This window comes from Orcinus orca, chromosome 20 (assembly GCF_937001465.1).
Source record: "Orcinus orca chromosome 20, mOrcOrc1.1, whole genome shotgun sequence".
NCBI classification, from domain to species: Eukaryota; Metazoa; Chordata; class Mammalia; order Artiodactyla; family Delphinidae; genus Orcinus; species Orcinus orca.
In genome coordinates this window covers 4,684,604-4,712,481 of record NC_064578.1, presented here as the reverse complement: position 1 = coordinate 4,712,481, position 27,878 = coordinate 4,684,604, and the positions used below count along the sequence as shown (strand labels likewise).

General features: G+C 47.6%; 1 protein-coding gene across 3 annotated transcripts; it reads left to right on the top strand.

Moving 5' to 3' along the window:
• The first annotated feature begins 21 nt into the window (after window positions 1–21).
• On the top strand, window positions 22–27,878 carry DNAAF1 (dynein axonemal assembly factor 1). Of its 3 annotated transcripts, none has more exons than XM_004280152.3 (12): window positions 22–287; window positions 2,724–2,859; window positions 3,313–3,404; window positions 5,260–5,481; window positions 5,620–5,786; window positions 8,965–9,086; window positions 18,068–18,234; window positions 19,550–19,807; window positions 23,905–24,014; window positions 25,556–25,612; window positions 26,489–26,861; window positions 27,692–27,878. In XM_004280152.3, the coding sequence occupies exons 1-12, from the start codon at window positions 152–154 to the stop codon at window positions 27,808–27,810; spliced, it is 1,959 nt and encodes a 652-aa protein (XP_004280200.1). In that variant the 5' UTR covers window positions 22–151; the 3' UTR covers window positions 27,811–27,878. The 3 variants fall into 3 exon arrangements, with proteins under 3 accessions (XP_004280200.1, XP_033262270.1, XP_049560004.1); XM_033406379.2 differs by having other exon boundaries at window positions 19,517–19,807; XM_049704047.1 differs by lacking the exon at window positions 2,724–2,859 and having other exon boundaries at window positions 163–287; window positions 19,517–19,807.

Genomic DNA, 27,878 nt, shown 5'->3' with positions numbered 1-27,878 from the left:
GCGCAGTGGTTGCCGTGGGGACCAGGGAAGCGTATGCCTGCCAACGACGCACACGCAGACGCAGAGTGCCCTGGCGGGCTGGGTCACGTAGTGATCCCACACAACCGGGCTTCCCCACTGCTACGGGGTGTTCAGTGTTTCAGGAATAAACATGAACCGCGACGCCTCGGAGCCCGTGGCGGACGGGGGAGCGGAACAGGACTGCGCGCGGGAGCCGGGCTTGGAGCCAGCCGTGGAGGAGTCGGCGGGTGACCACGGGAACGCAGGCCAAGGGGGCCGCAAGGAAGGTGCAGACAGCCGCCCCAGGGAGGCGAGGGGGGCGACGGCCTGCGCCCAGCACCACACCCCTAGTCTTCACAGCCAGCAGTAATAGTAATAATAATAATGGCGGCCGACACTTACTAAACGATGCGTGCCGTGCGCTCACTGCATTCGAACCATACACCCTCCCTCTGCGGTAGGCACTCCTCTCCCCGTTTCATACAGATGAGGAACCTGGAACTTAAAGAGGTTATAGAACTTTCTCCAAACAGATTACCCTCAGCCAGTCAATGACAGAACAGACTCACGCCTGGACAGTCTGACTCCAGAGCCCAAGCCCTCACTGAACACACCATTCTCCCCACCGCCCAACTTTTTAATGTTTTGAATGTTTCCCTTTATTGCCGTCACCATGCAAGATCAAAGGCTCTCTCCCCCTCTAGATGGCAAGCTATGTCAGGGCAGGACATCCTGATTGAACTGGCAGTGTCCGGTCCAGTGTCTGATCTGTGGTAGACAGAGTGAATGACGAGCTGGTTCTTCTGAGGTGACTCCTCACCAAAGTTTTCCGGAATGGGCTTAGAAAACAGCCTCCCCTCCTGCTTGGCTTGGACTGTAAGGGAAACTTTTTAGGAGCTGGTAAAGAAACTACTTGATTTGTGTCTCATGTTTTGAACCCAGCCAACAAATATATCGTGAGCATTGACTGTCCAGGCAAGCCCTGTAAGAGTTGCTGTAGGGAAGCCATGTTGCTCTGTGCACAGACACAGGTTTGAAGCCACTCCTGCTGGGTTCACGCTACCGTTCTGCAACTTGCCGGTTTTATGGCTGTTTGCCCAGAGCTTAAGCTCTCTATAGGGCAGTCTCCTCTTTTGCAAGCGAGATAGTTATAATTAGAGTGTCTGGCATACATTGGGCCAGTAATAAATAGCAGTTCTTGTTATTAATATAACCAATCAATTATTATGTATATTGAGCACCTAGTCTTTATTCCGCAAACCTTTATCTGGTGCCTCTTGTGGCTAGGCAGTATATGCAGTGGGAAATAGGAAATTATAAGATACAGTCCCATACACGGAGTGTTTAATCTCATTCGGTAGTCCACAGGGACACCCAGAGAGCAGCAGCAAACAGCCCTTAAGATCAAGTGCATTTGAATCAGCCAATTTTAATTGACCTTTAAAAAAAAATAAGTGCATTTGAGCGTGTTCATTTTCTTTCTACCAAAGATATTCCCATAATTTTTGTTTCTTCTTGTGTGTTTTTTGAGAGCTTTTTTTAAATTGAAGTATAGTTGACTTATAATATTAGTTTAGGTGTACAACGTAATGAGTCAAAATTTTTATTGATTATATTCCATTTACAGTTACTATAAAATATTGGCTGTATTCCCTTTGCTGTACAATACACCCTTGTAGCTTATTTATTTTATAGATGGTAGTTTATATTTCTTAATCCCCTACCTCTATCTTGCTCCTCCCTCCTGTTTGGAGAACTTTTTTAAAAGAACAGAGAACATTATAACAAACACCCATGTATCACCACCAAGAATTGAAAATGATTAGCATTTTAATCATATGTACCTCAAGTCTTTTTTTTTTTTTTTTTTGCGGTACGCGGGCCTCTCACTGCTGCGGCCTCTCCCGTTGCGGAGCACAGGCTCCGGATGCGCAGGCTCAGCGGCCATGGCTCACAGGCCCAGCCGCTCCGCGGCATGTGGGATCTTTCCGGACCAGGGCACGAACCCGTGTCCCCTGCATCGGCAGGCGGACTCTCTACCACTGCGCCACCAGGGAAGCCCCCTCAAGTCTTTTTTTAAAGAAATAAAGCATTTCAGATAAATTTGATGTTTTTTGCCTTACCCCACCTCTATTCCTAGCCCCATTCCCTTCTCCCCACCTCCAGAATTTTGTGTGGGTTCTTTCAATCTCATCTGCCTCTCTCTCTTCCTATCCTATCTATCTACCTATCTATCTGTCTATCTAAAATGTGTCCTTAAACAATGCATGGCATAGGTTTGTGTGGGTTTGATTTATGTAAATGATATCCTGTGCTCATTACGAAAATTGCTTTTTTCTCTCCATATGTGCTTCTGAGAATTATCCATATTGATTGACATAGCTCCAGTGCATTCTATTCCAAGGCAGAATAATAATCTGTTGCTTTATTGAACCAGTCCCTATGGATGGACATTTGCATTAATAGGTTTTGGCTGTTACAAGTAATGCAGAAGTGAATATCTCCGCACACGTCTCCGTGTCCAGCTGTACAAGAGGTTTTATCAAAGATCTGCCTAGAAGTGAAATTTTCATAGTCCTTATCAGTGCTTTAAAAATCACTGTGATACATTTAAAGAGTACCAGTTCCATGCTAAAAGCAGACAGTTATTCATCAAGTTGAAATTGGGGAACATTTTTTATACATTTCTCGATCTCTATAGAACCAATCTCTTTATTTTACAGAAATTAATGACCCTAAGGAAACATGCGTGGGTCCTTCGGACACTTGCTACCTCAGCGAGCAGAAACACAGTGGTGATAGCTGGTCAGATGGTCGCTTAGCACAGCAAAAAGATGACAAAGAAGATCGTGGCCCCAGGTACGTGGGTGTGCTCTTGCCACTCACAGCACGACGCGTTTACCCACTAAGGTGGATGTTACAATCACCCCTTTGTCCAGATAAGGAAGTTGAGGCTCACAGAGATTAAATAGTCGGCCCCACGTCTGAGGATTAGTGGCAGAGGCAGGAGGGCGTCGCTCTGTGGCTTAACTAACCACAATCTATACAACTTGAATGCTGGACCTGGAGAGAGAGAAACATTAGTAGTTCTTGATGACACAAAGGTATTTCTATTAGAACACACTTTGCAGTTTTTGAGAAGGCCGAAAGTCACAATATTGGATGAGGCCCTGAAAGCTGTAAACAAAGTCATCGGGCATATAGAATATTGTGGAATTTGTGGACGGAACGGGTGTGGCAAAGAATTTATGGGATATATTTTACAGCTGACAAATTGAAATAACTTTCTTGTTCATGTGTTTCATTCCACAGAATGACTAAAAATTTTCTGCGAAAACTGTGCAAGCAGCACAAGCTTTATATCACCCCAGCACTGAACGATACGCTGTACTTACACTATAAAGGTAAGCGTCTGGGGGAGGCGCGACCTCATGTCAGGTGGAAAGACTCCAGTGGTGTTAAGAATTACTTGCAGGGATCATCTGGTGTTCTTAACTTATATTTAAGTAGAAATTTCAGAGTTTAGTGGAGATGCATGGAAAAGCAATATTTCTTTGAAGAAAAAGTCTTACATGACTGGAGTTAATACGGGTTCAAGGGAAACACATTGGTATCTTTTATTTATATTTGCTAAAGGACCCATACTTTTTCGAGCCAGTAGCTACTTGTAAATACTTTGGGCTTGGGAGGGTTACGTTGTGAAGGACTGTGTCGGTGTCCAGTATCACACATAAACTTAAGTTCAGGTTCATAGACAGGGCTATTCTAGCAATGAGGAACCAGAGTGATAACTCCCAACCTCGTGCTGAACTTGGGATGGCCACCCTGCTTCATCAGACCATCTTTATGTTCATTTGTTCAGTAAATGTTTACTGAGAGCCTTCTGTGTGCTGGGCAAGTGCTGAAGATACAGAGACGGATATGGTAAAGATGCTTTTGGTTTCTTGGGGGACAGGGCGGCCACTGTGAGAAGGCTCACGCTGTGCCTGGGAGATTCACGGAGGGCTCCAGCTGCACAACTACTCTAAAGGTGTGGAACGACCCCTAACTGGTCTCCTCACCTCCACGTTGCCCCCTCCAAAATCCTCCACCCAATATCTTGGTGTAACAGTGATGAGATGACTTAGGAGGGCAGACCCCAGAGGACCAATATTTAAGAGGTGGGAAGAAGAAGAAGACCCAGTGGGTTAGACCAAGTAGAAAGAATCAGAGAGATAGAAGAATTAGGAGAGAGATATGCCTATATTATCTACTGCTGCCTAACAAATTATCCCCAAACTTACCAACTTAAAAAATTATCATTATTTGATACTGTTTCTGAGGGTCAGGAATCTGGGAATGACTTAGCTGGGTGGTTCTGCCTCATGGTTGCTATTACCCTTTTTTTTGTGTGTGTGTGTGTGTGTGTGGTATGCAGGCCTCTCACCCTGCAGCCTCTCCCGCTGCGGAGCACAGGCTCCAGATGCACAGGCCCAGCGGCCATGGCCCACGGGCCCAGCCGCTCCGCGGCATGTGGGATCCTCGCGGACCAGGGCACGAACCCGTGTCCCCTGCATCGGCAGGCGGACTCTCAACCACTGCGCCACCAGGGAAGCCCGCTATTACCCTTTTTTAACAAAAACTTTTGGTTAAAACTTTTCAGGCAACAAAACAAATGACTTTGAAAAAGTTTTGGTAATAGCAGATGCACCGTGAATTACAAATCTATAATGAGTCACTCAAGGAAACAAAAATGTTTGTTCTCCTCACCTTAAATGTGGCTCATAAAACTGAAAAATACCGTCAAACCAGACCCGAAGTTTGGACTGGCTTCAGGCACAGCTGGATCCATCCTGGTGCTCACCGCATCTCTTCACGAGGCTGTTTCTCCCCTTTCCTTGGCCCTGCTTTCCCTTGTGCTCATTCATTTCAGGCAGGTCACGCCTCACTTCTCCCCACTCCCAGGCGAGAAGGGAAGGTGGCTGCTTCAGTGTTAGGCCCCACCCTTCCAGGCTGGCAATTCTAGCAGAAAGTTACCTCTTTCCAATGGAGCCAGCAAAGCTCCCCGGGATTCATGAAGGTTGGCTCCACTCGGCTAAGCGTGACCAGCTCGCTGCAGAGAGCCATGGGGTAGTATCAGGACAGGGATGTCCCTCCAAAGAGGCAGTGGTGTAACTGAGGAAGGACATGTGGATGCTGGGCAGATAGGCAGAAAAGAGGGTGACCCCTGTGCCTCTGAGTGTGTAGAAGCTTAACCAACCCCCCCTTCCTCCCCACTAGGCTTTGACCGCATCGAGAACTTGGAAGAGTACACAGGGCTGCGTTGTCTCTGGCTGGAGTGCAACGGAATACAGAAAATCGAGAACCTAGAGGCCCAAACGGAACTGCGATGCCTCTTCTTGCAAGTGAACTTGCTCCATAAGATCGAGAACCTAGAACCTCTGCAGAAACTGGATGCTCTCAACATCAGCAACAATTACATCAAGACCATTGAAAGCCTCTGTAAGAAGGCCCTGATGTGGCGGGGTGGGGCGGGGTGGGGCATTCTCTAGGCACCCGCGTCCACCACCGTTTCCTAGCGGAGGTTCTTAACATTCTTTTCCACCCGTGTCGCTTACTTCTGCCGACCTCCCCTTCCAGCCTGCCTGCCGGTCCTCAACACGCTCCAGATGGCCCACAACCACTTAGAGACCGTGGAAGACGTTCAGCATCTCAAGGAATGTTTGAAACTCTGTGTCCTTGACCTTTCCCACAACCAGCTGAGTGACCCAGAGATCCTGAGCATTCTCGAGAGCATGCCCAACCTGGTAAAACACACACACGCACACAACTTGCGTTATCTTGTGTTCTGTAGACAGCAGATCTCTTTTCTCTTTCCCCTCCCTCCCGTCCCCCTTCCTTTCTCCCTGCTTTCTTCACACCCATCACACTTTTTTTTCCTCTCTGTATTTTTAGCTGGAGTGTTTTCAATGCCAGATGCCGTATCGTTTCACCCACAAATATTTCAGTGTGTATTCTTGACAGATAAGGACTTTTTAAAAGCATCATGACAATATTATTATTATATCTAAAATATTACCAGAAGGACAGTTAATAACCAGTCCATATTCAGTGTTCCCCATTTGTCTCAAAAATGTGCTTTGACTGTTGGGTTTTGCAAATCCAAACCAGATCCACACATCACGTTTGGATTACGCATCTCTCAAATCTCTTGATCTATCACAGTCTCCCCTTGGCTGTTCACACACACACACACACACACACACACACACACACACACACACACACACCATAAATCTGTAGAAGAAACCGGGTCCCTCCTCTGCTTGTCAGCCACATCCTGGATTCAGCTGACTGCATCCTCATGGTGTGGTTTAACGTGTTCTGCTGTCCCCAGTATCTCTTGTAAAATGATGGTGGAGCCAGAGACCTGATCAGAGCCAGGCTCAGAATCTAACTTTGAGGTTGGCTGTTGCATCAGTCAGGGCACCTACGTCGCCTCTCGTTTTGTAACTTTCAGCTTGATTCGTGGATTTGGCTGCTGTCAACCAGATCCAGCCTTCATGAAGTCCCTCATCACCCCCTTCCCCTGATCGTTTCTGCAGCTCCCGAAGCATGTTGCCTCCATGTGTGATTTCATTAGGGGTCACACAGTGACCATATTCTAAGTCTCTTATTCCTTCTGCACCTATTAGCTGGAATGCTTCCACAAAGAGCAGTTTTGCTCATCCATTCATGCCTCCCTAATATAAAGTGCATATAGAAAAGGCTGGGATAGGGACTTCCCTGGTGGCACTGTGGGTAAGACTCCACACTCCCAATGCAGGGGGCCTGGGTTCGATCCCTGGTCAGGGAACTGGATCCCACATGCATGCCGCAACTAAGAGTTCACATGCCACAGCTAAGGAGCCAGTGAGCTGCAACTAAGGAGCCCGTGAGCCACAGCCACCTGCCACAACTAAGACCCAGTGCAACCAAATAAATAAATATTTTTAAAAAAAGAAAGAAAAAGCTAGGATAAATGCTTGTTTTTTTTTTCTTTTTATGTATTCCTTTTCAGAGAAATGTGTCAAGAACGTAGGAACCTGTAAAGGTGACAATGAGGTTGAACCTCTAAAGGTTCATGTTATCATCGTGAACACAAAGATTTATAGATACAGTATTTGATATGACTTAACCCTTGCTGTCATTTTAATTTGGGGTGATTGAATGGTCCCATCTTCTGGCCTGTGGCAACCCCTCCAGGCAGCTCCTGTGTCCTTTGGACTCCACTCCAGCAGCCTTTGATGACTTCCTTGCTTTTTAGTGTATATGTGTTGTCATGTGAACTAGGAAAAAATATTCCAAATAGCACACAAAAAACTTGAGTTCACTGTTTACTGCTTAGGGTATGGATAAGAAGGAAAAAGTAAGTCCATTTAAAGAAAAACAGTAAGCAAATCATAGTTCAAGAACAATCTGTAGGGCTTCCCTGGTGGCGCAATGGTTGAGAGTCCGCCTGCCGATGCAGGGGACACGGGTTCGTGCCCCGGTCTGAGAGGATCCCACATGCCGCGGAGCGGCTGGGCCCGTGAGCCATGGCCGCTGAGCCTGCGCGTCCGGAGCCTGTGCTCCGCAACGGGAGAGGCCACAACAGTGAGAGGCCCACGTACTGCAAAAAAACAAAAAAAACAAAAAAAAAAACCCAAAAAAACCAATCTGTAGAGCAGACTGTCACCAAAGACTACTTTAGAATTTATATTATCACCAGTATATGGTGATAATATAAAGCTCTATTATAATACCATTTTTTGGCCTGGCTGCCATAACAAAGTACAAGACTGAGTGGCTTAAAAACAGAAATTTATTTTCTCATGATTCTGGAGGCTAGAAGTCCGAGGTCAAGGTGTCAGCAGGGTTGGTTTCTCCTGAGGCCTCTCTCCTTGGCATGTAGATGGCCATCTTCTCCCTGGGTCCTCATATGGCCTTCTCGGTGTGTGTCTCTGTGTCCTAATATCCTTTTCTTACAAGGACCTATTGGATCATGCCCCACCCTAATGACATCATTTAATCTTAATCACCTCTTCAAAGACTCTGTCTCCAAATACAGTCACATTCTGAGGCGCTGGGGGTTAGGACTTTAGCATATGAGTTTGCTGGGGGGAAGCAATTCAACCCATAACAAGAACAGTCTGCCTCGTGGTTGTTTTGTGATGGCTTTTACATTCTCCATACACACGCAGCCCTTTAGTCCCTGCCCCTGGGGCACATTGCTCCCCCCACTCAGCCCCACAGAACAGGTCACTTGAACCAGTATATTTATTTTCCTGAACAAGAAAAATCACTTTGGATATGAAAAACATTTCACCAGTTCAGGCAAACTGATGTTAAATGTTTCACCCACATGTCACCTTGACCATTCACCTTCTTGAGTTTCATCGGCAGGAGGGGAGGTGACAGTATTTAAAGAGGGGTGGGGACGGCGCACTGGCACTGCTGTGTCGCTTTCCCTTTCCTGGTCCCGACTTGACATTCAGGAGACCTATAAGCTTGGCAGTAGATAAGCAGGCACTTTGCATCCTATGCCCTCAGTCACCACTTCTTATCTGTCTAGCTGCTGTGTACATTTTCTTAAATCCTGGCTGGGAAGGACAGAAAATGATCAATTGGAGATTAATTTCAGTAAAAGAGATTGGGCCAGCAAAACTAATTCAATCACTGCCCACGGGTAAAGGCCTCAGGAAGTGTTTTCCAGTATTGTTCTGGAAGGACAATGAGATTTAGGATCTGAAGTTCAAGTGTAATAGAAGAAAGGGCTGCCCAGTTCTCGGGACAGTTCTGATGGCACAGAAACAACGAAAGCCTCTGCCTTCTCTGATATCGTCTTCGTGATTTGATGTAAACACTCCCTGTTTATTTATTTATTTTCAGAGCACTGCACATATTAAATGTTTTAATCGCATCCATTTTTCAGTGATTAATGTGGTTCTGCCTGTGTGCTTTCAGCGTGTACTGAATTTGATGGGAAACCCAGTGATTAGGAACATCCCTAATTATCGACGGACAGTCACTGTTCGACTAAAACACTTAACATACCTGGATGACAGACCAGTTTTTCCAAAGGACAGGTAAGGAAACAAGCCTTTTGATCATACTTAGTAGGTAATAGTTGAGCATACTCAATATTAAACTTTTAAAAATTTCTGATTTTTGAGCATTTCCACACATCATTAAATATTTCAGTGAAATAGGTTTAATGGCTTACATGATTGTTTTTAATAGGAAATTCCCTGTTTTTGAGCACTTATTCATAGATTTTTCATAATCCTTTGATAATTATCCTTCTATATAAGTCTCTGATCTCATGGCCGGTTATTTCCTTAGGATGGAACCCTGAGTTTTATTATTGGAATAAAGATAAAGACTGTGGTTTGAGACTTTTAAAAGGTGTTTTTAAATATTTTCTAATTGTTTTCTAGAATGTTAGTATCAACTTATAACTTCCCCAGACACAGCCATGTAACGAAACAAAACAAAACCTTTGCCAGGCCAATTAATGAGTGAAGGTGGTACCTCGCTTTATTTATTTATTTAATTTTTATTCATTTATTTATTTATTTTTTGGCTGCATTGGGTCTTTGTTGCTGCGTGCGGGCTTCCTCTAGTTGCGGTGAGCAGGGGCTACTCTTCATTGCGGTGTGTGGGCTTCTCATTGCAGTGTCTTCTCGTTGCAGAGCACGGGCTCTAGCACAAGGGCTTCAGTAGTGTGGCTCACGGGCTCTAGAGCACAGGCTCAGTAGCTGTGGCGCATGGGCTTAGTTGCTCCACGGCATGTGGGATCTTCCCAGACCAGGGCTCGAACCCGTGTCCCCTGCATTGGCAGGCAGATTCTTAACCACTGCGCCACCAGGGAAGTCCCAGTACCTCGTTTTAAATTTGCATTTTTGGGTAACTGATGAAGTTGGTCATTTTTACTACCTTTGTTGGGCATTTGTGTTTCCTTCTCTGTGAGTATCGCATTCATGACTTCTTCCCAGTTTCCTTTTGGGGGGATGCTTTTTCTTACTGATTCATAAGAGCTCTTTGCATATCAAGAATATTGAACCCGGGACTGCCATGTATATCATCACTGCTTTTTTTTTTTTCTTTTTTTTGCGGTACGTGGGCCTCTCACTGTTGTGGCCTCTCCTGTTGCAGAGCACAGGCTCCGGACGCACAGGCTCAGCGGCCACGGCTCACGGGCCCAGCCGCTCCGCAGCATGTGGGATCTTCCCGGACCGGGGCACGAACCCATGTCCCCTGCATCGGCAGGCGGACTCTCAACCACTGCGCCACCAGGGAAGCCCCATCACTGCTTTTATCCGGGTTTTTAATTTACCTTTTTTTTCTTTTTGGCCGCGCCTCATGGCTTGCGGGATCTTAGTTCCCCTACCAGAGCTCAAACCCTTGCCCTCGGCAGTGAAAGCACAGAGTCCTAACCACTGGATTTCTAGGAAATTCCCTTAATTTACCTTTTGACTGAGGCCACTATTCATTCATTCCAGCTTAGAATAAAACTTCAGTAACTGGGATGGCCTGAAGGGAAGTGCAAATCTGAATTTTCCAACACTTAAAAAGAAACGTAGCTGGTAGTAAGTTTTTGAACTCACATATTTTAGTCAAACTAACACAGATTTCAATCGGAAGGGGGAGCTTCCACTTGGACCACATAAGAGAACCAGGATCCCTGCTTCTGGGCAGTCAGGCCGAGATGCATCCGTTTCCCCAGCACCGAGCCCTGGGTGTTAAGGGCGACGGCGGGCGGGGCCTGCGGGCAGACCTCCAAGCCCAGCTCTGCAGCTGCGGGTCCTGTGCCCGTGGCTGAGCGCCAACCTCCCCAGCTTCAGGTTCCTCATCCGGAAGGTGGGGACAATACCGACCATGGGGTCCCTGTGAGCATCTGTTAGTATCACGTGGGACTTAAGCAGGTACCAGCTGGTAGGAGGAGGGAACCAGCGGGAGAGGCCGTCCGGAGGATCGTGAATCTCCACACTGCGGCAGTGCCGACCAGCAGGAAAGTGTAAACGGGAACCTGAGCTGGGCCCTCAGCAGGGAGACCCCCGCCCTGGACGGTGCAGCATGACTTCTCTTCAGGAGTTGGGTTCACCTGGGTTTGAAGCCTCATTCCAGCACTCTCTAGCTGTTCCACACTGGGCCACACTGGGCCCTTGACGTTCTCTCCACCTGTGATGCTCTTCACAGGTGTTTGCAGGTGTCTGCTCACCTGCCATCTTCTGAAGATCTCCATGACTGACCACCTAAGTAGCACCTTTGCCACTTCCACCTGCTGTCTCTTCAGCCTGATTTCTCAAGACACATCCGCCTCTGACATACTTGTTTCCCCATAAAAGGGCAGCTCTAACAGAGCAAGCGATGTCATCTCTTATGTTACCTGCTGTATCCCCAGCCCCTAGAACAGTTCAGCCATTTCAAGTGTACAATTCAGTGGTTTTTTAGTATGTTCACAGAGTTGTCCAACCACACCGTGCAATCAGTTCTAGAATATTTTTATCACCCCCAAAAGCAACCCTTACTTATTAGCAGTCACTCCCCAACCCCCCGCTGCCAGCCCCTGGCAACCACAAATGTACTTTCTATCTCTCTGGAGTTGCCTATTCTGGGCATTTCCTATAAATGGAATCATACGATATGTGGTCTTTTGTGAATGGCTTCTTTCACTGAGCAGATTTTTTTTTTTTTTTTTTTTGCGGTACGCGGGCCTCTCACTGTTGCGGCCTCTCCCGTTGCGGAGCACAGGCTCCGGATGCGCAGGCTCAGCGGCCACGGCTCACGGGCCCAGCCGCTCCGCGGCATGTGGGATCCTTCCGGACCGGGGCACGAACCCGCGTCCCCTGCATCGGCAGGCGGACTCTCAACCCCTGCGCCACCAGGGAAGCCCACTGAGCAGATTTTTAAGGTTCACCCACATTGCAGCCAGTGTCAGTAAATACTTCCAAAATAATGCTGTGAAATAATATTCCATTTGGAAAGCCCACATTTTATTTTTTTATACAGAAGGCTCTTACTAGTTATCCATTTTATACATATTAGTGTGTATATGTCGATCCCAATCTCCCAATTCATCCCCCCACCGCCCCCCACCGCTTTCCCCCCTTGGTGTCCATATGTTTGTTCTCTACATCTGTGTCTCTATTTCTGCCTTGCAAACTGGTTCATCTGTACTGCTTTTCTAGATTCCACATATATGCATTAATATATGATATTTGTTTTTCTGTTTTTCTCTTTCTGACTGACTCTTCACTCTGTATGACAGTCTCTAGGTCCATCCACGTCTCTACAAATGACCCAATTTCGTTCACTTTTATGGCTGAATAATATTCCATTGTATATATGTACCACATCTTCTTTATCCATTTGTCTGTCGATGGGCATTTAGGTTGCTTCCATGACCTGGCTGTTGTAAATACTGCTGCAATGAATATTGGGGTGCATGTGTCTTTTTGAATTATGGTTTTCTCTGCGTATATGCCCAGTAGTGGGATTGCTGGGTCATATGGTAGTTCGATTTTTAGTTTTTTAAGGAACCTCCATACTGTTCTCCATAGTGGCTGTATCAGTTTACATTCCCACCAACAGTGCAAGAGGGTTCCCTTTTCTCCACACCCTCTCCAGCATTTGTTCTTTGTAGATTTTCTGATGAAGCCCATTCTAACTGGTGTGAGGTGATACCTCATTGTAGTTTTGATTTGCATTTCTCTAATAATTAGTGATGTTGAGCACGTTTTCATGTGCCTCTTGGCCATCTGTATGTCTTCTTTGGAGAAATGTCTATTTAGGTCTTCGGACCATTTTTGGATTGGGTTATTTTTTTAAATATTGAGCTGCATGAGCTGTTTATATATTTTGGAGATTAATTCTTTGTCTGTTCATTCGTTTGCAAATGTCTTCTCCCATTCTGAGGATTGTCTTCTCGTCTTGTTTATGGTTTCCTTTGCTGTGCAAAAGCTTTTAAGTTTCATTAGGTCCCATTTGTTTATTTTTGTTTTTATTTCCATTTCTCTAGGAGGTGGATCAAAAAAGATCTTGCTTTGATTTATGTCAAAGAATGTTCTTCCTATGTTTTCCTCTAAGAGTTTTACAGTGTCCGGTCTTACATTTAGGTCTTGAATCCATTTTGAGTTTATTTTTGTGTATGGTGTTAGGGGGTGTTCTAATTTCATTCTTTTGCAGGTAGCTGTCCAGTTTTCCAGGCACCACTTACTGAAGAGACTGTCTTTTCCCCATTGTATATCCTTGCCTCCTTTGTCATAGATTAGTTGACCATAGGTGCGTGCGTTTATCTCTGGGCTTTCTATCTTGTTCCATTGATCTATGTTTCTGTTTTTGTGCCAGTACCACATTGTCTTGATTACTGTAGCTCTGTAATATAGTCTGAAGTCAGGGAATCTGATTCCTCCAGCTCCGTTTTTCTCTCTCAAGACTGCTTTGGCTATTCAGGGTCTTTTGTATCTCCATACAGATTTTAAGATTTTTTGTTCTAGTTCTGTAAAAAATGCCATTGGTAATTTGATAGGGATTGCATTGAATCTATAGATTGCTTTGGGTAGTATAGTCATTTTCACAATATTAATCCTCCAATCCAAGAACATGGTATATGTCTCCATCTGTTGGTATCATTTTTAATTTCTTCCATCAGTGTCTTACGGTTTTCTGCATACAGGGCTTTTGTCTCCCTAGGTAGGTTTATTCCTAGGCATTTTATTCTTTTTGTTGCAATGGTAAATGGGAGTGTTTCCTTAATTTCTCTTTCAGATTTTTCATCATTAGTATATAGGAATTCAAGAGATTTCTGTGCATTAATTTTGTATCCTGCTACTTTACCAAATTCACTGATTAGCTCTAGTAGTTTTCTGGTGGCATCTTTAGGATTTTCTATGTATAGTAACATGTCATCTGCAAAGAGTGACAGTTTTACTTCTTCTTTTCCAATTTGTATTCCTTTTATTTCTTTTTCTTCTCTGATTGCCATGGCTAGGACTTCCAAAACTATGTTGAATAATAGTGATGAGAGTGGACATCCTTGTCTTTTTCCTGATCTTAGAGGAAATGGTTTCAGTTTTTCACCATCGAGAATGTTTGCTGTGGGTTTGTCGTATATGGCCTTTATTATGTTGAGGTACGTTCCCTCTATGCCCACCTCCTGGAGAGTTTTTATCATAAATGGGTGTTGAATTTTGTCAAAAGCTTTTTCTGCATCTATTTAGATGATAATACAGTTTTTCTTCTTCAATTTGTTAATATGGTGTATCACATTGATTGATTTGCATATATTGAAGAATCCTTGCATCCCTGGGATAAATCCCACTTGCTCATGGTGTATGATCCTTTTAATGTGCTGTTGGATTCTGTTTGCTAGTATTTTGTTGAGGATTTTTGCCTCTATATTCATCAGTGATATTGGTCTGCAATTTTCTTTTTTTGTAGTATCTTTGTCTGGTTTTGGTATCAGGGTGATGGTGGCCTCATAGAATGAGTTTGGGAGTGTTCCTTCCTCTGCAATTTTTTGGAAGAGTTTCAGAAGGATGGGTGTTAGCTCTTCTCTAAATATTTGATAGACTTCACCTGTGAAACCATGTGGTCCTGGACTTTTGTTTGTTGGAATATTTTGAATCACAGTTTTAATTTCATTACTTGTGACTGGTCTGTTCATATTTTCTATTTCTTCCTGGTTCAGTCTTGGAAGGTTATACCGTTCTAAGAATTTGTCCATTTCTTCCAGGTTGTCCATTTTATTGGCATACAGTTGCTTGCAGTAGTCTCTTAGGATGCTTTGTGTTTCTGCGGTGTCTGTTGTAACTTCTCCTTTTTCATTTCTAATTTTATTGATTTGAGTCCTCTCCCTCTTTTTCTTGATGAGTCTGGCTAATGGTTTATCAATTTTGTTTATCTTCTCAAAGAGCCAGCTTTTAGTTTCATTGATCTTTGCTATTGTTTTCTTTGTTTCTATTTCATTTATTTCTGTTCTGATCTTTATGATTTCTTTCCTTCTAGTAACTTTGGGTTTTGTTTGTTCTTCCTTCTCTAGTTCCTTTAGGTGTAAGGTTAGATTGTTTATTTGAGATTTTTCTTGTTTCTTGAGGTAGGCACGTATTGGTATAAACTTCCCTCTTAGAACTGCTTTTGCTGCATCCCATAGGTTTCGGATCACGTATTTTCATTGTCATTTGTCTCTCGGTATTTTTTGATTTCCTCTTTGATTTCTTCAGTGATCTCTTGGGTATTTAGTAACGTATAGTTTAGCCTCCATGTGTTTGTATTTTTTACATTTTTCCCCTGTGATTCATTTCTAATCTCATAGCATTGTGGTCAGAAAAGATCCATGACATGATTTCAATTTTCTTAAATCTACTGAGGCTTGATTTGTGACCCAAGATGTGATCTATCCTGGAGAATGTCCCGCGTGCACTTGAGAAGAAAGTGTAATCTGCTGTTTCCCAATGGAATGTCCTGTAAATGTCAATTAAACCTATCTGGTCTACTGTGTCTTTTAAAGCTTGTGTTTCCTTATTAATTTTCTGTCAGGATGATCTGTCCATTGGTGTAAGTGAGGTGTTAAAGTCCCCCACTATTAGTGTGTTACTGTCGATTTCCTCTCTAAAGGTGTTAGCAGTTGCCTTATGTATTGAGGTGCTCCTATGTTGGGTGCATATATATTTATAATTGTTATATTTTCTTCTTGGGTTGATCCCTTGATCATTATATAGTGTCCTTCCTTGTCTCCTGTAACATTCTTTATTTTAAAGTCTATCTTATCTGAAATGAGTATTGCTACTCCAGCCTTCTTTTGATTTCCATTTGCATGTAATATCTTTTTCCATCCCCTCATTTTCAGTCTGTATGTGTCCCTAGGTCTGAAGTGGGTTTCTTGTAAACAGCATATATATGGGTCTTGTTTTTGTATCGTTCAGCAAGCCTGTGTCTTTTGGTTGAAGTATTTAATGCATTCACATTTAAGGTAATTATCGATATGTAGGTTCCTATTACCATTTTCTTAATTGTTTTGGTGTTGTTTTTGTAGGTTCTTGTCTTCTGTTGTGTTTCCCATTTAGAGAAGTCCCTTTAGCATTTGTTGTAGAGCTGGTTTGGTGGGGCTGAATTCTCTTAGCTTTTGCTTGTCTGTAAAGTTTTTGATTTCTCCATCAAATCTGAATGAGATGCTTGCCGGGTAGAGTAATCTTGATTGTAGGTTCTTCCCTTTCATCACTTTAAATATATCATGCCACTCCCTTCTGGCTCGTAGTTTCTGCTGAGAAATCAGCTGTTAACCTTGTGGGAGTTCCCTTGTATGTTAAATGTCATTTTTCCCTTGTTGCTTTTAATAATTTTTCTTTGTTTTTAATTTTTGTCAGTTTGATTACTGTGTGTCTCAGTATGTTTCTCTTTGGGTTTATCCTGCCTGGGACTCTCTGCACTTCCTGGACTTGGGTGGCAATTTCCTTTCCCATGTTAGGGCCGTTTTCGACTATAATCTCTTCAGGTATTTTCTTGGGTCCTTTCTCTCTCTCTCGTCTCCTTCTGGGACCCCTATAATGTGAATGTTGGCGCGTTTAATGTTGTCCCAGAGGTCTCTTAGGCTGTGTTCATTTCTTTCCATTCTTTTTTCTTTATTGTGTTCTGTGACAGTGAATTCCACCATTCTGTCTTCCAGGTCACTTATCCATTCTCCTGCCTCAGTTATTCTGCTCTTCATTCCTTCTACTGTATTTTTCATTTCAGTTATTGTATTGTTCATCTCTGTTTGTTTGTTCTTTAATTCTTCTAGGTCTTTGTTAAACATTTCTTGCATCTTCTCGATCTTTGCCTCCATTCTTTTTCTGAGGTCCTGGATCATCTTCACTATCATTGTTCTGAATTCTTTTTCTGGAAGGTTGCCTATCTCCACTTCATTTCGTTGTTTTTCTGGGGTTTTATCTTGTTCCTTCATCTGGTACATAGCCCTCTGCCTTTTCATCTTGTCTTTCTGTGAATGTGGTTTGCATTCCACAGTCTGCAGAATTGTAGTTCTTGATTCTGCTGTCCGCCCTCTGGTGGATGAGGCTATCTCAGCCCACATTTTCTTTATCTATCAGTTGTTGGACATTTGGGTTGCTTCCACTTTTTGGCTGTTGTGAACAGTGCTGCTATCAATGTTCGTGTGCAGGGTTTTGTGTGTGGACATTTGTTTTCAACTCATTTGAGTAAATACTTAGGAGCACGATTGCTGGATTATATGTAAGATTGTTTGCTTTGTAATTGCCAAGCTGTCTTCCATGGGGCTGTGCCATTTTGCATTCCCACCAGCAATGAAGGAGCATTCCTGTCGCTGCACATCCTTCCCGGCATTTGGTGTTGTCAGTGTTCTGGATTTTAGCCGTTCTGTTGAGTGTCAAGTGGCATCTCATTGGTTTAATTTGCACATTCCTGATGTCCTATGATGATGAGCTTACTTGCCACCTGCCTATCTTCTTTGGTGAGGTGTCCAGTTCTTTTGCCCACTTTTTAAAATGTGTGTTTTTTCATTTTTGAGTTGTAATAGTTCTTTGTATGTTTTGGATACAAGCCATGTTTCAGTTATCTTTCTTGCAGATATTTTCTCCCAGTACAGTTTGCCTTCTCATTCTTTTAACCTCTTCCCGTTTTTAAGTCATCTTTGTATTAATGAGTTGCAATAGGTCTTTATATATTCGAGATACAACCCCCTGATCAGGTATATGATTTGCATACCCATTCTGTGGGTTGCCTTTCATTTATGGTATTCTTTGCATGACACACATTTTTAACTTTGGTGGAGTCCAATTTCTCTATTTTTTTCTTTGTCACTTGTGCTCTTGGCCTCGTATCTAGCTGGCTTTGCAAACCATTAGACTTTACAGATTAAAAATGTGCACATGTTAATACGTATCCTTGCAGTCGTATGTCCTGTGCTTTTAGTTTGATTTTGGGGAAGATGCGCAAGTTTGGTCAGATAGTGTATGTTTTGGATTTACTTCGAACCTGTGACAATTCAAACCTCCCCGATTTCTGGGGTGTTCTTGTTTCTTTGTTTTTTGTTTTTAATACTCCTAAACAGAGCTTGTGCAGAGGCCTGGGCACGAGGAGGGTACAAAGCTGAGCAGGAGGAGAGACAGCAGTGGGAGAGCAGAGAGCGGAAGAAGATCACAGACAGCATTGAGGCCTTAGCCGCAATCAAGCGCCAGGCCGAGGAGAGGAAACAGCAGAAAGCAAGCCAGGAGCAAGGTGCGTGCTTGAGACACAGGGAGGACCCCGAGCTCCGTTCAGATGAAAAAGCTGGGCTGGACTCACAGTCTTTCATCTCAGGGATTGGGGGTGGGGGTGCGGACCATTCGTTCACGTACCTGCAGATCCATCTGCCCTTGACCTCATGCAAGGACGGTGCTCAGGGCACCTTATTAAGTGGGAACCCCCTTCCTCCTCTTACACCCAGTAGAAGAGCCAGAGTCTCTATGTGTGCTTTTAAATGACATTTAGTGTTTTTCACCTAATTACAAAATGTAAATATGCTACACATAGAAAACATAGAAAGGCAAGAGTAATAACAGTATCATAGCAAGAACCACTCAGTATTCAGTGTGGGTATTTCCTGGCTTTTCCCCACGCATGTAAAACATATGTATATTTTTTAGTAGAAAAAAATGGCATAGCTCTATTGCTTTCTTTTTTATATATATAAATTTATTTATTTAACGTATTTATTTTTGGCCACATTGGGTCTTCGTTGCTGCACGCAGGCTCTCTCTAGTTGTGGGTGAGCGGGGGCTACTCTTCTTTGCAGTGCACTGACTTCTCATTGCGGTGGCTTCTCTTGTTGCGGAGCACAGGCTCTAGGCGCGCGGGCTCAATAGTTGTGGTGCATGGGCTCAGTAGTTGTGGCTCGCAGGCTCTAGAGCGCAGGCTCAGTAGCTGTGGCACATGGGCTTTGTTGCTCTGCGGCATGTGGGATCTTCCCGGACCAGGGCTTGAACCCATGTCCCCTGCATTGGCAGGTGGATTGTTAACCACTGTGCCACCAGGGAAGCCCCTGGCATAGCTATATTGCTTTTTGCCTACTCTTCTGAATCAGAATAATAGTACAGTCCCATAAAATAGATGTTCCCCTGTAGCATGATTTTATTTCCCTTTTCCCAACTTTTAATTTTGATATTTTTCAAGTTTTAAGAAAAGCTTAAAGAATAGTTAAAATGAACAGCTGAATTGTCTGTTTAGATCGGATGGTTGTTAATATTTGGCACACACAGGCACACACACACACACACACAGTCTTTCCTGTTCTGCTGACCCATTTGAAAGCAAAGGCAGACATCGTGGCCCTTAACCCCAAATACCTCAGCCTGCGTCTCCTAAGAGCCCCCTGCACAGTTTTCTAGTGGCTGTGTCCTGTGCCGGCAGTGCATGCGCTAGGCATCCCCCCTGGTGGACTTTCAGCCCGTGTATTTAGCACCTAAACAGCACTCTGATGACCATCCCGGCAGTTCACTGCAGGTCCCCCTTGTCCTCCCAGGACGTTCCCAGCTCACTGTGGACTTCTGCTCAGGGGAGATGCTTGCGCCAGACAGTGCCAGGGACTTGGGTGCCACTGTGGAAGGGGAGGAAGCGCCTGAAGAGGACAGAGAAAGGTGGCAGAAGACGGAGCTGTTTGTCAAGGAGAGCTTCGAGGCCAAGGACGAGCTATTCCCAGAAAAGTCAGAAGAGTCGAGTCTCCCGGAGGAGCTGCCTGTGGATGCTGACGGGGAGCCAGGAGCGGCGCTCCCTGCCAAGGCCCCGCCACCGAGCCCCGGAGCTGCCTGGGAAGGTAGGTGGTTGAGAACAACAGGGGTGTAGATGGGCCAGCACCCGTCTGCGGGCCTCGGGTTTCCACTTCTGACTGCTGAGTCTGCGAGTTATCTAGAACCACAAGGGGAGCCCGGACTGCATTTCTAGTATCAGCTTCAACAAGGTGCAAAGAAATGGGTGAGATGCTAACAGTGTATTTTATCTAACCCAGTACATCTAAAATATAATAATTGATATCATCATAAAATTATTCATGAGATACTTTCCCTCTGTTGACACTAAGTCTTCAAAATCCAGCCTGTATATGCCACTTAGAGCACATCTCATTCACATGCTCACTTTTGAATGGTTAAGGTGAAATGCAGCTCTATGAAAAGAAGCAAGTTGTTTTGGGCTGCTTCATTTTTTCAATTGAAATGAATTAAAAGTAGATACAATTAAATAAAATGTAAAATCCAGCCCCTCAGGAGTACTGGCCACACTGCTGGCACATGGCCACAGCTACCACAGTGGATGATGGTGATCTAGAACGGAAGCCCACTGGCAGGTTCTCGCCAAGTTCCTGGGGTCCTGCTGACTAACAGATAAACCCAGGACTCGGCCCTGGACACTGCCCATTACTGCTGTGTCTGTGCAGCCCTGGGGGACCCGAACCTTCTGTTCCCAGCCTGAGCAGGATTTGAGGTCCATCTGGGGAGGTCAGCTCGTCTGGCCCCCACTGTCTGGGAGAGACCTCGAAGTAAGCCTAGCCTCTAGACTGCCGAGGGGACAAAGGCCACACCCCAGGGCACCAGAGATGGGTGAATTCTCTTTCCAGCTGAAGATAATGGCAGGGCAGACTGTCCTCAAAGCTTAACTCAACTGAGCTCTATTTTAATTATTCTTTTCAAAACCTTACTGGCCACTCCATATCCCCAAACAATCAGTGCTCCATTATTCACTGGGATTTACTACTCACCCCGCTTTTGTTCAGTAACATCTGAAAAATGTATCGTGTAGCCTACAGTCTTTAACAAGACGTCTGTGGGAAATAGAAACGCACCTTAGGAAGGAGGGGTGGTGTAGGGAGTGAGGTGACCTGTGACTGTGCTGACATCCACGGCCCTGGCCCCCATCTGGGATCCTGGAGCTCATGAAGTCCCCAGGGGTTCCAGCAGGTGAGGCAGGAGCAGTGGGCAGAGAGCAGGGAAGGAGCAGGAAAGTGCGTGGGATCTAAACAGCCACCGCCGTGGGGAGAATAGGCTCCCGGGGAGGGGACAGGCCCCGCCCGTCCCTCTGACGCCCTCCTCACACTTGTCGGGTGGCTGTGCCGCTCCTCCTCTGACTTTGCCATGAGACTGCGGCTGGAAGGCATCTGTGAGAAGCGTGACTTGTCTTGGTTTAACTTCCCTTGGGAGGCACTGAAGCCCTGCTTTCTGTGGCTCCTGGCTCCACTTTGCTGGATGGGATTGTAGACCCTCCAAGACCTGGTCACTCCTTGGTTTCTGGGAGAGAATTTCTACTAGACAAGGGTCACGTTTTCCCTCGAGCTTCCCACAGATGGCGATGTTATAGGTTTTGTTATTTAAAGGGGCACTAATCATGTATTAAACACACGGGGAAAAGAGCATCCTCTGAACTACTGATGTAGGTGTTGGCACGTGTATTCTGAGACCCAGATACAAGGTTTTGCCTGCATCCTCACTCCCCCTCCCGTAAGTTTTTTGCCTTGAAACCGCACCTAGCCTAGAAGCAGAGTTTTCTATGAGTGAAACCATCAATTGCCTTCCTGAACGAAGGGCACATTTAACGAGGAGCTGGCAACCTGTGGCAGGTCGGAAGAGGGAGGCGCAGCCAGATGTTTATCTAACGTGTCAGCCAAGGCCATGACTTCCAGCTTAGCCTCCCCAAAATCCCACGATCAGGTGCTCTCACTAGTAACCCATGTTACTGAGTTGGCAACTGGGGCTCAGAGAGGTGAAGTAACCTGCTTCACGTCACAGAGCGAGTGATAGTGGGGCAGAACTGAAGCCAGATCTGCCCGCACAGACCAAGCTGGTCTCCACCTCGATTCACTGCCATCCTCCCTGCTTTTAAGCCCCCACGGCCTTTGCTGCCCACCCCTCCCCCATAGTCCCCTCCCTACTGAGCTAAACCCTCTGGGTGTCCTGAGTCCCAAGAGGGGAGCTGGGCTGTCAGAACAAGGAGGTCCCTCTTCCACGCAAGTTACTCAACCCCAAGAAAAGCAAATCTAAATATAAAAGCCATCTGTTTTTAAAGAATCACTTTTCCATTTACCTTTCTTGCATGGCACACAGTCTTCCCTTACAAGTCACGAGGCCTAGTGAAGGAGCAGGAAATTAGGAGATAAACGGTACGAGCAGCTTTGCTGCGTTCCCTGGGCTCATCCTCTCTCATCATGGAGTCAGGAGCCAGGGAAGGCGGCCTGGGGACCGAGTCAGGGCTCGGAGGCTTGAATAGCTCCCCATCCCGACGTTGAGTCTAAACAGGACTGGGGGAAACATGATGTGAGCGCACACCGTCACGGAGACACACGTTTCCACCTCTATCTGATGACACTCGGTCTAGGGGAGCCTTAGCTTCCTTCCAGTGGTCACCAAAACGGCACAGAGGATGACTCACGCATTTCACTAAAACACTCTGAACAGGCGAGGCAGCGAATTTTCTAGACAGACACCCTGAGGTCAAACCCAAGTCCAGCCCCTTAACCAGCTGGGACACCTCAGGCAAGCCACAAAACCTCTCGGAGCCCGTTCTAGCCCCTGCGAAGTGGGAACAGTCTCTGCCGTGGATCGCATGAGGCAACGTGAGGAACACGCCCAACAACTAGTCTCTTCCCTGCCTCGCCTTTTCCCGGCACACAAAGCCTAGGCAGGTAGGTTTTAGGAAACAAAGGGTCTCGGCAGCTGCCTGGACTAGAAGCTTCTGCTGGCTGGGAAGCTGGACGCCACGGCGCCACGAGCAGGACACAGGGGTCCGGGGGAAGGGCTGGTTGGAGGGGAAGCAGACTACTGTCGTAATTAGAAGCTGCGAAGCCACGGGCACAGCCAAGTGGAAGAGACCATGACAAACCGGGCCTGGGAGGTGGGCCTGGGATCGTCCACAGCAGCCCCGGAAGCCCCTGCTCACTTCCTTATATCATTCTTTTTTTTAACGTCTATTTATCTACTTTGCCTATTTTATTTTATTTATTTATTTTCTGCTGCTTTGGGTCTTCATTGCTGCGCGTGGGCTTTCTCCAGCTGTGGCGAGCGGGGGCTACTCTTTGTTGCAGTGCGCGGGCTTCTCATTGCGGTGGCTTCTCTTGTCACGGAGCACGGGCTCTAGGCGCACGGGCTTCAGTACTTGTGGCACGCGGGTTCAGTAGCTGAGGCTTGCGGGCTCTAGAGAGCAGGGTCAGTAGTTGTGGTGCACAGACTTAGCTGCTCTGCGACATGTGGGATCTTCACAGACCAGGGACTGAACCCGTGTCCCCTGCACTGGCAGGTGGATTCTTAACCAATGCGCCACCAGGGAAGTCCCCCTTGTTTCATTCTAAATGGGTGCCCCAATGTGGCTCTCGAGTCCAACTGGGCACGGCCAGTCCTCAGGGCGGACAGCGGACCAGCATGTTGTGAGCAGAGCGGGGCCATTCATCTTTAATCACGGAGACTGGAGAGGAAGCAGAGGGCAGAATAGGAGGGCCCTGGGGGAGGAAGACAAGCCCTGTCTGGACTCCACATTCCACAGGCAACCCTGCGGTGACTTCACACGTCTCCCTGATGCTCGTGCAGCAGGAGGGGCTGTGAAACTTGGCCTTTGGCACCACGGCCTTTCTTTCTTCATCTCCTGGCCCATCAATCATGCCTTTTCCAAGGTTCCTGCGTATTCTTCACAGATTCCTGGCTGGTGCTTCCATCTCCAGGCTCCAGAAAGGGGGCGGCTGTCTCCCTTTCCTTTCAGACATAATCTTGTCCTAACCTGGGATTCTTGCAGCTCCTGTCACAGGGGCTGGAGGCTTTCGGACCCTAGGGCTTTGTCCTTCTTCTTGGAATCGCCTTCACCTCAGGTTTACCCGTCTGTCCACCGTGTATGAAACTAACTCCAAGATTAATATAACTCTTTGTTGTTCCTTAGAATCAGCTCCCCAGACGGTGGCCACTGAAAGTGCATCAGGTACAGAGCTCTGTGGAGCTGAAGATTTGGAAGCCATCAGACTGGAGACGAAGGAGAAGCTCTTCATCGATGTATGTAATTGGTGCATCTGCAGAGAAGTATCTGCGGTACAGCCGGTATCAGATCAGGCACAAAACTTCCAAATCCTCACTGCCCAGAGTGTGGCCCTTAGGCCAGCAGGCATGGTCTCCCCTGAGGGCTGCTCAGAAGGCGGAACCCCGGGCCCCACCCCAGACCCACTGCTCAGGACCTGCAGTTAATAAGCCCTCCCCCAGGGGCGTCTGTGCCTGTGCCCCTTCAAGACTGAGAAGTGATGGCCCAGGCTGAGTCCCCTTGAACTACATTGCCGTGTTTTCCCCGAGGAAGCTACACTGAGCGCAGCTCTGTCTGGCGAGCCTCTCCCTCTGTGGACAGCTGCCCGTCTTCCTGGCCTGACTGTCCAGCGGCCCGCCCCCTGGGGCTTGTTCAGTGAGGGGCCGCCTGACCTTGGGACTGATCACGGCCCGGAGCACGGCCCTCCTCCCTGAAGCCCTTCCGCTCTGGTAACAGTCTGACATGCTGTGCCCACAGGAATGGGTCTCTGGGGACGTACACACTCTGCCATGACCCCCGGGAACGGTGCTTTGGTGGGGCGAGGGGTGGGGGCCGGCGCCCCACCCTGTAGCCTCACACCCTGCCCGCCCAGAGGACGGCCCGCCTCTGCCCACGAGTGAGCTCCTTCTGTTCAAGCCTGTGCACAGCTTTGCCTGCCCCCGCCAGCTTCTTCTATAAACTCCTACACGGGTGTTTCATTCCCAACCTCACAATTTCACGTGGCTCAACAAGTGTTCAACTGAGTACAGCCAATATTCAGAGTGGGTTTCTGGTTTTCTGGGCCTGCATATACAAATGACAAAAACAAAAGTGGGCAATTCTTCCCTAACATTTGATAACTGACCGTATACAGGACCCCAACACTAAGCTGGCACTGACCTTCCTCTTTGTCCGGCACTATTTTAAACACATCTTGTTATCGATTCATTTAACCCTCCCAATAACTCTAAGACATAGGTACCATTGTCATCCCCATTTTACAGATGAGGAAACTGAGAAACACAGAGGTTAAGCAACTTGCCCGAGGCTCCACAGCCAGGCAGCGTGGCTCCAGAGCCCACACAGCTACCACAGCCCGCGCCCGCCTCACACGCTGGACGGGGTGCTCTAGATGAAGACACCCCGATACACAACACAAAACACAAACCCCCCCTAGTTTGGGGGAGGTCCAAAATAGACTCGTTTTATGCCACAGAGTCCTAAGACAAATTTGTGTGTAGGAGGTACGTCTCCCCACAGATGAACGGGGTGACACCAAAGTGAAGTGGAGAAAGAGGTGGAAATTTCTGACACGTCACACCTTGCAAATCTCTTTCACTGATCAGATCCAGGTACCTGATGTTGCCTCGTGCGTGTGTTTCGAGCGTGCATGTGGCCTGAGTGGTCTGGGTCACTCCGCAGGCCCCTCCACACTCCGAGCACGTAGCGCAGGCTGGGTTGGCTGTGCGGCCGCGTCTGTCCCGTGGACTGGGCGTTGGGAGCGTGCCCTCCTGCTGACGGGGATGGTTTTCTCTTCCAGGACCTGCCTGACTTGGAAGACGTGGATGCAGGCGGATCTCCGGGAGACCAGCACAAGGTGACCTCTCACACATCCCCCCAGTCCCACCTTCCCTTCCAGCCCTGTCACTGACCAGGTGTCTGGGAAACCTGCATGCCCTTTGTGCCTGAAGCCTCCTCACCTCACCTAAGGAAAGGCGGCTGTTTACTGCTGCTCCCCTCTCTGAGGTTTCACAACTACCCACTTCGGGTTTTTTGAACGGATCTTTTATCACTGATTTTTAATAATCATGTTCTGTACGTAATTATCTGAACTTTTTTTCTATCCTTTTGATGTATCCGTATGTTCATCTAGTGAATGTCTGTACCACAGCGACACATGGGCAGGGGGGAAGAGAGGGAGGAGAGCATAGAAGGCCCTATGGGGACCTCTCCCAAGGTGACCCGACCCTCCTCCCTCTGGCCGTACTGAGAGCCAGTGTGGGCCAGCCCCGGGAGCCCCAAGGAGAGGGAAGCCTAAGGTGTAATCTCAGGGCAGGAGCTCGTCATCGAAGGAGGGACACAGACAGGGGACCACAGTTCCATGGGGGCCTGACCTCCAAAGCACGACTAGGTGGCCGGGTGAAGGTGGAGCCCGTCAGAAGCCAAGGCTCACAGATGAACCATTCAGGGACCCAGGAGGGTGCTGGTGCAGCAGGAACAGAGTGGGCGAGGGCCGTGCCACACGGAGACCTGACGAGGACCGGAGGGAGTGGAGACCTGGCTGCAGAGCTCACCATGGCCTCCAGGGCTCACAGACGGCTGCCAAGGAGTGTCCATCCTGAGGCCCGACTTTCAAGCAGCGAAGCACCGTCGGGCCCACAGTGTGATAGATTAAAAAAGCCGAATAAGCATTGCGCATTTTGGAGACTATTGTGGAAACAGAAATGTTCAAATACATTTTTTCTTTTAACAGAAGATGTGCTTTCCAAAGATTACAGCCATCTCGAGCCTGGGTGACGACAGTGACCCTGAACTAGACTACACCTCACTCCCAGTGCTGGAAAACGCATCCACAGACCCCCTTTCCAGTATATTTGCAGTCTCCAAGGACACCTCCAGGAAGGCCGAGACGGAGACGCCCTTTACAGGCATATTCAAAGCAGCAGCAGAGAGGGACTTGGCAACCCACAGGAGAGACACCAAGGCCCCTCGCCCACTGATTCAGGAGCTGGACGACGACGAGCCTTCAGGGCAACCACCCTGGCCCCCAGCCTGCAAAAGGGAAGCCGCGCCAGCCCCGTGCAGTGAGGACAGGCATGGGGACCTGCTTCTGGCCTCCCCTCCAGGTACTGTCACCCAACTTTCAAGGCTACAGGGGCCAAAAGCTTCTCAGGGGGAAATGGACTGTGGACCACCCAAACCCAGAGCAGGTGGCCACCTGGGCCTTTGCCCTAGGAATCCCGTGTTCTCAGAGCGGGTCACTCACGACCTCTCCAGAGACCACGGAGATCGCTAGAGCATGTTCGTAAGTCACCGGCCGGGGCCAAGGAGCTGCCAGACTGACCCCCTCCCCAACCTTCCCCATCCTTGGCCCTTCCAGACCAAGGCTGCTGAGGGAAGGAGGAGACTGGTGATACCGCAGCTGGGAATATGGGACAAAATGAGGGTGACAGCTGGCCGGAGGATGTGGGTCGTCCACATGCAGGCCCAGGACCGGGATGAATGACTGTGAGATGCTGCTGGCCGGGAAGCAGGCGGGGACGGCGCCCACAGTGCCCGGCTGCGTGGGACCGGTAAAGCCACACCCTGACGTGCCCGCCGGCCTGGCGCTGGGGCCTGTGCCCATGACCAGGGAGAGGCACTTTGGGGGAAGCTGGCTAGTGCTTGCTGGTCACAAGCGCAAGCGCACCGGGGGTAGCTCTGTGTTCAGCTTTGTGCCTCCGGGTATCCAACTCGGGGAGCCTGTTGAACACAGACGACTCCCGCTGAAATCCACGCTGGATGGCAGCCAGGCTTCTTGCTGAACACCAGCTCGCGTGGCCGCCCCGAGGCCTGCACGCGGGAAGGGGTGAGGGCTGGCCGCACTTCCCGAGGACACCGAGCCTGCACGCGGGAAGGGGTGAGGGCTGGCCGCACTTCCCAAGGATACCGACTTACCCATTTCCTGGCTCTTTAGGAAACAGCCCCGAAAAGGGTGAAGCCCAGTCTGAGGTGGAGGCTGAGGAGCGCCCGGAGCTCAGGGCCAGAGAAGACTGGGACTCAGCCACAAAGGCAGCCCCTCTGCTCTTGGACTAACAGGGACAGGCCCTGGCCTGACCCCCCAGCAGGGGCACGTCACCCCCTTGGCTGGGCTCCCCTTCCCT

Excerpts from the sequence above, each read along its gene's own strand:
- DNAAF1 (XM_033406379.2), top strand. The coding sequence starts at position 152 with ATGAACCGCGACGCCTCGGAGCCCGTGGCGGACGGGGGAGCGGAACAG. Across the intron at positions 2,860-3,312 it reads AAAGAAGATCGTGGCCCCAG|AATGACTAAAAATTTTCTGC; the intron begins GTACGTGGGTGT and ends TTCATTCCACAG. Across the intron at positions 3,405-5,259 it reads GCTGTACTTACACTATAAAG|GCTTTGACCGCATCGAGAAC; the intron begins GTAAGCGTCTGG and ends CCTCCCCACTAG.